The sequence below is a fragment of the Urocampus carinirostris genome, chromosome 11 (assembly GCF_059441175.1).
Source record: "Urocampus carinirostris isolate Australia breed hairy pipefish chromosome 11, RoL_Ucar_1.0, whole genome shotgun sequence".
NCBI classification, from domain to species: domain Eukaryota; kingdom Metazoa; phylum Chordata; class Actinopteri; order Syngnathiformes; family Syngnathidae; genus Urocampus; species Urocampus carinirostris.
In genome coordinates, this window is record NC_142359.1 from 14838558 (window position 1) to 14847763 (window position 9206).

Here is a 9206-nt window from a genome sequence, read left to right on the forward strand (position 1 = left end):
GACTCAGAGTTGTACTGAAAGTCCGATGAATACAGAGTGAATCGGAACGGAGAGAGCACGGTCCCCTGCGGAGATCCTGTGCAGTGTCCGATGTACAGCCCCCCTGTTTCACATACTGGGGTCTGCCTGTCAGGTAGTCTGTAATCCATTCTACAAGGTGTGAGCTAACTCCCATCTCTGTCAGTTTCCTACTCAGTGGCAGCGGCTTTATGGTATTGAAGGCACTGGAGAAGTCCAAAAATGTAATCCTCACAGCCCCCTTAGCCCTATCCAGGTGGGAGAGGGATCGGTGTAGCATGTAGACTATAGCATCCTCCACTCCCACCTTAGCCTGGTAAACAACTTTGTAAACACAATGTATCTCTTAGAAGAAAAGCAAGCTCTCGGCTTGGAATTTGGGAGTGTCAAGGTCATCTTGGTTAGCTAGCTAGCAGGCCTCATAGTAGCTTTCAAATTGTAGCCTTTTAATCAGAGTCACATCCCTTGGTACCTGAGAACTTGTTCTCCTGACCTTGGAGGTGTAAAACCACACACTTATTGAGCACTATGGAAATACAAACGTATAAAGATGAGAGAGTATGAAAGTATATTTTGGGTATATAGTATAAAAGGCACATTTAGACCATAATTTCTCTTACAGCAACGTTGTGGTCTAATATTACACAAAAGAACTAAATCATCCACTCTTGTTCTACCCATAGGTTGGTTAACCTCATATTGTTAGAATATGATATAATGAAATTGTGAATGTGTTTAATTGCTGTTAAAAGTGTCAATAAAATTGTTCAAACCAAAAACCAATAGGTTGGTCCTGGTCTTTATTATATCATTAGGCATTCCACAAGTGACCGTTTACAATTTCTCATGTCAAAGCAATCTAAATAGAAAAAAAAACTTTCGGAAACTAAACATTTTCCAAAGCCACATGAATCCGGACTTTGCAGGAGGAGCATCTGTAGGTTGCGAGACCGGCCACAAAAACACCCAGCGCTGCTGAAACGCATAGCGCAGTGGTGACCGGGTGGTCTTGAGCAGGTGTGTGCCCTGACCTGGCGTCAGCCTGCAGATATGTGGTGTACACTTGCCTGGGGGTGGTAAAGTAGAGTGGATTTAATTTGACCAGAACTTAAAGGTAAAATGAAAGGTAGACTTGGGTTGGATGGACAAATGTCTGCTTGCCTTGTGGGGAAAACGGTGTCTCTCTCAGTTGTAGTCTCAAAAGGAGGACCATAGTCAGTCTCCAGACACAACCTCTTGTCAGGGCAGAAGATTGACCCCCTGTATCCTGTTATCTAAGTATGATACATAAAACAAGAGAAAGACATGGAATACAGTGATCCCTCGCAGTTTGGATAATTTGCAGATTTTTAATGGAATTGTCTTTATAGTCATTGATATTAACTAATCGTGAATTGTGTTTTGCAGCAGACAGCACACATCAAATGCTATCATGGGGGCCTGTTGTGTGTTTTGGGTCGGCGTAACTGTCATTGTGCGTGACTGACAGGCTGGTGTATGCTTTTAGTCAAACAGCCGGAGTGGGCAGTCACACAAATCGATGTGTCCCCCCTTGGGGGATTTTGTGAAGGGGTGTCGCTACTTGGCAGATTTTCCCGTTTTGTGGAGGCTTATCGGTCCCCGTTAACAACGATAACCGAGATATTACTGTATTAGAAAATTCAGAAAGCTGTTTGTCAACTTTGCAGTGGCTTACCTGAATGCTGCCTCCTGCTGGGCAGTCTACCCAATTAGAGCCCACGACTTGGACTTGGTAACGGTTTGCTCCAGTGCACTTGTGTCGATAACAACGTCCTGTCACTGTCAATTGGCTATGGTTCTGATGGAGATCGATTAAATTTTGAGATTAGATTTTGCAAAAACATTTGTGAATATTTTCCCACATTAGGAATAAATGTGTGTTCATTTGAAGTGATTACCTTTTTTACTCGTGTGTAAGGCGCATTTTTTTTTAATAAAGAAATAAAGAAACCAAAGTATGAATGAGCGTTATGCACAAGGTCGCAAAACATTAGACGCAATGGGAATTGAACCTGGGTTGCGGCAGTGAGAGTGGCAAATACCTACCACTAGACGACTAATGTTATATATGACAGATAAAAACGCGTAAGGTTTTATCTAATTATAACACTACTTATAGTCGCGGTACCAGAAATATGTTACTTATGCGGTGCTTTCTTCATTACATTAACATCTATTCTTCTATTGTAATACAAGTATATGACACATTTAGTGTCATTGTAACATGAAATGCACAACAAAATTAACATTTGTCTCAGGTACCGTGACTACAAATAGTACTGGCAGGTCACCTGACGTCCAGTTACTTGTGTTATATGTTTTAATTGAATAGTCACAAAGTTTCTTCCTTCTTTTAGTGGACTCGGGTGCCATTATATGCATTTTCACGAAGGAGCGTGTCGGACTGATCCTTTCCTGGATAAGATACAATCTAATGCCTTTTCGCAAGTCGTCTATACCACTGGTGGTCCAGTGCGCTGACTGAAACCAAGCAGAATTTGGACCTTCTAGACTGTGCACAGCATTACAGAAAATGTATGTTTCATGGAGTTTCTATCTGTGACTAACCCACAGTGGTATTTGGTTATTATTTATTTCATAAATAGTGTAACATGTAAAATGCACAAGAAAATTAACATTCGACTATAGCACCGTGACAAAAAAAATTGTGTAAAAATTAGATAAAATCTACAGCCTTTTCACGTCATCTATTCTATAACACCGGTAGTTCAGTGGTAAGGTTTAGGCACTCTCACGGCTGTGACCCAGGTTTGATTACCATTGCATTACCATTGAGAAACAGTGAAACACAATTTTACGCCAATATTTAATAAAGAATCAGTGGTACGCAAAAATCTGGTAGACCACTTTTAAAGAATAAGTTAATAAAACCTGAGGATGCCTTCTAGACTTGTACATACAAGCATGGTGAGATCGGAGAAGAAACAACGGCTGTCAGAGCCAAAGACCTCTCCTCCAGGGGACTCTTCACTTGACTGCCTCCCATTTTCTTTCTTCCAGCACTCACTCTGAAACACAAGTGAAAACTTAAAAAACAAAAACACACTCAATCATCCCGAAAAATGAGACAAACCGACGTTGTTCTCAAGAGCTTTGTAGACGCGACAGCCATCCAGGAAAGGATCAGTCCAACACGCTCCTTTGTGAAAATGCATATAATGGCACCCGAGTCCACTAAAAGAAGGAAGAAACTTTGTGACAATTCAATTAAAACATGTAACACAAGTAACTGGACGTCAGGTGACCTGCCAGTGCAGAAAAAGGAAGACAAGTTGTCATGGCAGGTTTTTATGGAGCCAAAATAAACACCTTCACCTACAAAAAAAAAGAATAAAGTAATTTAATACCATATTTTCCGCACCATACCGCGCACCTGATTATAAGGCGTACCCCCCAAAAATTGTACAGACACTTCCCCACTTACGAACATTCGATTTACAAAAACGGGAGATACGAAGATTTTGTTCAGGATGTCGAAAAATACTCCTTCCTTTTTCCAGTTTGTGTGTAAACATACTAAACTGTGTCTTCAGCGCACTAAGAACATTTTTATGGTTTAATATCTCATGCATCCTTTCAATATGGTTGGTGTAAAGTGTAAAGAAGAGGAGAGCCGTTTCTTTTGAAATGAAAGTGGAATTAGAAAGCTTGATGCGGTTGAGAAAATGGTTGGATTTCTTTTTTTCTGACACTTTCTACCACAGAGGAGGAAGTCGCCAAACTCTTGAAGCTCATCTTCCAAAAGTAAGTTAAACTTTATCTTTATAGAGCATTATAATTTATGAAATGTTTATTTTTTAGTAAAAAAAACAATACACGTTACTTATACAAGCCTTAAACATACTTATATTAACCTTGAACATACAAAATATAGCACTGAAGCAACTTACAAACAAATTCAACTTACGGACGATCGTCCAGATCTCGATCGTAAGTCTGGCAGAATCTGTATTTTCTCAAGAGACGCATTAAATTGAGACTTGCAGTAAGAGCTATTGTATCTATTCGGTTATGCATCTTCGGCAAAAAATAGGGCAGTGTTCAATCAGTCAACGAGTATCGTTTGCAACAGGGAACAAACCCAAATTTTGGTGGTGAGGGTGCTGACGTTGTACCACTGGATCACAAGTGGTACACATGAAAAACAAAAGCGCATTAGTACAGGGATCTCCTACCTTTTTGAAGTGGAGAACTACCAGTACTTTTTGTTTCGGTACTTATTAGCGCAAAAGGCGACCAGTTTGATATGCATTTCTAAAACAAGAACTTCTGTTATGACTAACTTTTTAAACCAATTCAGTATTGGAAGTAGGGTTAACCCCTTAACATTCCTGTATAATTCGCCTGAATTCCCAATCCATGACATATCCAAAGTAGATTGAATGCTGATCTTGAACCATTTGGATAATATGGACAGGTTTGGTCTCTTAAAAATTAAGACTCTAAAGTCGTTTCCCAAATAACCACTGCTAGTGCTAACATTGAGTATTCAGAGTTGAAACACACAGAAATAGAAGTTTTTTTTATTCATGTCTGAATTTGTTTAATTTCCTGCAAAATTGTGCAACATGGGCATCTTAGCAGGAAAACAGGTGAGACAATAGCTTGAAGCCTTACCTGGTACCTTGTCAAATTATATCACAATCTGAAAAAAATAAACATCGTATTTTACACATTTTTCTAAGGGTAAGTTTAGGCATTTCCAAAATTGCCCATTTGGAGACGACCAGTTTACAACACTAAAGCCTGTGTATTTTACTTTGGGCATTTTTAGTCATTGTAAAAGAGTTTTAATCCCAATGTGCTGTATAAAAACATTCAAAAACAAACCTAAAAACTAGCAAAAGCAGTATAAAATAAACCCATAAACGCGCAGAGAGCAAAAGCAGCAATATTAAAACTGCTATGTCCCATCCGCTAGCACACATGTTGTAGAATGTTGCAACAGCTGGCCTACAATATCCTTTTGGTGGAATCCGGAGAGCGGGGAACAACAATAATCTAAACAACATGAGATTACAGCTTGTGTCAACAACTCCATGTATGACGGAGAGAAAAACAGGCGGACTCGGACAATATTTTTAAAATGATCACATGTGTATTTTGAAATATAGAAAATAATATAGTTTGAAGACAAAATAGATATGGAGTGTCTCCGCTGTGTTTGTTTGCAAGCTCTCAAGATTGCACACACCAAGAAATATGAAAGCTTCACCGCTTCCAGAGGTTGGTGAACATGTTTTCTTCTATTTCTTATTATTGTTTTGTGGCTATTTTAGCTCTACTGCCTTTTCTTATGTCATCTCTAACACTGTTGGTCTAGTGGAAAAGTGTTTGCATCCTCGCCACCTCAATCTGGGTTGGAATGCTGTTGCAAAGAATGTAATGCGATTGGGCCAGCGATGATTCTCGATTGATTAGTCATTGCTCAATTACAGAAGTGTAGAAGCGAACATCTGTAAATACTGCATGCATTTCATATGTCATCCATGGTATACTGTGATATATATGGCGCATGGGGTTATAAGGCGCACTTTCAAATTTCTAGCCAATTTAGGGTTTTTAGGTTCACATTTCAGCTCGGAATTCACGGTAATAGAAATTTGCTATTTTTCCAAAGCATTTCCATTACTTTAAGCTCTCATACCTTTCCCCCAGATTAGATCTTGTGCTCCACTGGTGTTCACAACGTACCAGCCGGTGTCCTGAAAGGCGGCCAAGGTGACCGGGTCAATGCGCGCCACGCCAGACTGGCTCGGGGCTGCCAACATTATGGAACCCTGCAGAAAACGCGACTCCCAGTGGGAAGACACACCCCCCGGGGGCACATCCTAGAAAAAAAACCCAGAGAATTTAGGAATAGGAACCGGTGGTGCATCCTAGGGTGCCGACGGTCCCGCACCGAGTTCTCTAGCGGCCCCCCGAGTTCAGGGTCAGCAGCCACCAGGTGTCTTTGCAGTGCCGAAATCACGGACGGGGTATAGATCCTCATCTGCCCCAATTCGTCGGCATGAGTCACTTTGCCCCAAGGAGAGCAAGTGACGCCAGATGAAGAATCTGGTTCCATGGAACAGTGTCTCCAGGTGGCAAAGAGATCTTTTGAGAAGCCCAATGAATGGAACATCTCATGGACCACAGTCTGGAGGAGAGAAGGAATAAGATAGCAGAGAGCAGCAACTGTAAGCTTATGATATGGTATGACAATATTAAGCAAATTTTTTGAGTGGCAGGCCGCATTGAGTAAAAAAAGTTTGGAAAAAGAACCTTGAGGAAAATAACAGTTTTATTTTTAGTATCTCAAATCTGATACCTCTGCAATACATTAGGGAAAGGAAGAATGTGGGCCTATCCAAATGTTCTCATATCGTCACTGCCTTTTTAAAAAGCTGGTATCCCTTCATGAACATTCTATTCAGGCCGAATTTAAAATGACAAAAAATGGAAATGATTATTTTTAGAATCACAGTGACAATATGCATTTATTATGCTCAGATGTCATCTTCAAATTCCCCACTACTCCCTAATGAGCAGATAATTAACAAAGCTAGCCACTTCCATATAAAAATATTATAGTTACTAGGCTGCTCACAGGAAGACAGCACAGATACTCAGCACTGTTATCACCAACTGGATTAAAATGTACAATTTTAGTGGTGAAGAGGGAGCTGAGCCAAAAGGCAAAGCTCTGGATTTACCGGTCAAACTACGTTCCTTCCCCCACCTATGGTCATGAACTGTCGGTCATGACCGAGAGAACACGATCCCGGATACAAGTGGCTGAAATTAGTTTCTTCCGCAGGGTGGCTGGGCTAGAGATAAAGTGAGAATCTCAGTCATCCGGGAGGGATTCTGTGTAGAGCCACTGATCCTCCACATTGAGAGGAGTCGGGAGGTGTTCTGGGCATGTCCCACCGGCAGGAGGCCCCGGGGAAGATCCAGGACATGCTGGATAGTCTACGTCTCTAAGCTGGCCTTGGAACGCCTCGGGATCCCGCCAGATGAACTGGAAGAAGTGGCTGGGAATAAGGAGATCTAGGCTTCCCTGCTCGGGCTGCTGCCCCCACCACCCGACACCAGATAAGCGGAAGATAATGGATGGATGGATGGAATTTGTGGCGAGACTCCAAAGTCTCACAATAAACACTTCCCTAAAGAAAAACAGAACATTGGAGAAAAAGAAAAGGAACACGGACAAACCTGCACATTCAGGCTCGACACTCTCTCCCTGCAGATGACAACAACACCAGCCAAAGGTCTCCCACTGGCATCAGACTGGCAGTGGGCAGCATAAGCCAACAGGCCAGGCTGGTGTGCACAATTACATGAGATTCTAAAATAAAACCTTTAGAAAAGAGAAAAGTACTACCTGTGCCCTGCACTTGTCTGATGTTTGAACATGGACGTAGAGCAAGAAATCCACGTTGGGCACACCAGTGCCTGGAGGCCTGAGAATGATGGCATGGGTGGAGTTGGCCTGTGGATGGACTTGGCAGCCAGCAAGGTGAGCATCTGGGATCTTCGGGGGAGGAAGGGGTTGTATAAAAAAGGGTAAAACCAGATTAGATTTGAAATTCTAAGCACTTCTTCTGATGTCTTCCCAGGTTATGGAAGGACAGTAGCACCTTTCAACAAACTGGTTGATCAGGAAAAAACTCATTACCTAATGGCACAACTTCAATATTCTGCATAATGTAAACGTATTTCTTGTCTATATTTTTCTTGTCAATCATGATGCAACAGATATCACGTCACTAAAAATCACCTAAAAAGTATGACAGGTTGAAGCTAACAGCTTAAAAGACTCTTGCCGCAAAATAACTTGAAGCTTCTATCAATCATTGAAACAAATTATCATATATTACATCGTTATAAGACTCATTTGTGAGTCCATTTAGAAATGGTCACATTGTTTGAATTCTGATGTATTTTACAGTTTCTACATTTCTAACAATACAAATTATAAAACCTGGTGATAGTACAAGGGAGTGCAAGGGAAAATTCCGGAGCAAGTGTGAGAAGCGCCTTTTTTCGGGAGACTTATTTTATGTTTGATTTTATCAGCTCAATACTTATGAGCTGCTGAAGAATTATGTGCCTTGGTCCACCTTTTGTTTATAATCTATTTATTGACAAAACTGCACAAAAAGCCAGAAATGTAATCATTAATATAATTTCTTTTGTCAAAGTGTGAGTGGAAATCGTAGTTTTTGTAGAATTATATTCTTTTAAAATGATACAATTCTTATACTCACTAACCTTAACATCCAGACACGTCTCCTGTCTATAATTTTTGTTGGCTTTGCCACACCTAAAATAGTTATTTCATTATCAAAAAAGAAAAACAGTCAGGCAGAGAACAAATTTTTTTTGTGTGTGTGTGTGCGCACAAACCTGTTATAGTTGACTGAGCTTGAGTTTTTCCACAAGAACTTGCAATATTTGTTGACATCTCTCCTGAGTAGCAAAGGGCTTGATGTTCGTTTTACTACAAAAGTGTGATATATACGAGAAACTTAGGTCGGTTAAAAGAATGCTGGGACCGTTTACACGTTTAAGGACTATGTAAATAACATGCAACATTGAGTCGTCAATTAATTGTAAATAAATATATTATTTTTAAATTAAAATAAGTAGTTCATGTACCTGAGAGGAACGAGGACACGGTCCTCGTTGCTCGCTCCACGGTGGCCTTCACTCGTCTTTCTTCCGGCTCAGATAGGCGGTTACGATCTCCGGAAAGCCAAGTGACTATCCGAATTGGGGCGACCTCCATCTGGTTCAGTGCCGGCGTTACCCGAGCAGCGCGGATCACTCGAACCCGAGCTTGAACTTCATCAAAGATGCAGCGGTGTAAAGACACCTGAATATCCCCGCACAGTAGAAGCAGACACAGCCATAATCTTGGCCAGGGAATAATGAACTGTAGAATGCACACATAGAACAATGCCTTAAAAAATGTAAGAAAAAAAGATGGATAGGAAATATTACCATTTTCTTGATGCTCATCTAGGCAACTTCAGACTGATTTACCTGGTCCTCGTTGCAGAGTTCTTTTGGCTGTGGTGCGAAATTCCACAATACCTATTTTGAATACAGGCAACAGCAAAGTTGCACGTGTCAAGTGGGGGTGTGGAGAAAACAAAACT

General features: G+C 40.9%; 1 protein-coding gene across 2 annotated transcripts; it reads right to left on the bottom strand.

Annotated features, from left to right (window-relative positions):
• Window positions 1–801: 801 nt before the first annotated feature.
• Window positions 802–9187, bottom strand: cirop (ciliated left-right organizer metallopeptidase). Of its 2 annotated transcripts, XM_088347838.1 has the most exons (14): window positions 9049–9185; window positions 8704–8980; window positions 8452–8545; window positions 8317–8368; window positions 7427–7576; window positions 7258–7365; window positions 5963–6199; window positions 5708–5891; window positions 3306–3375; window positions 3138–3234; window positions 2961–3068; window positions 1715–1837; window positions 1180–1292; window positions 802–1085 (listed from the first exon to the last, which is right to left on the bottom strand). In XM_088347838.1, the coding sequence occupies exons 1-14, from the start codon at window positions 9064–9066 to the stop codon at window positions 905–907; spliced, it is 1812 nt and encodes a 603-aa protein (XP_088203964.1). In that variant the 5' UTR covers window positions 9067–9185; the 3' UTR covers window positions 802–904. The 2 variants fall into 2 exon arrangements, with proteins under 2 accessions (XP_088203964.1, XP_088203965.1); XM_088347839.1 differs by lacking the exon at window positions 7258–7365 and having other exon boundaries at window positions 9049–9187.
• Between the last annotated feature and the right edge of the window lie 19 nt (window positions 9188–9206).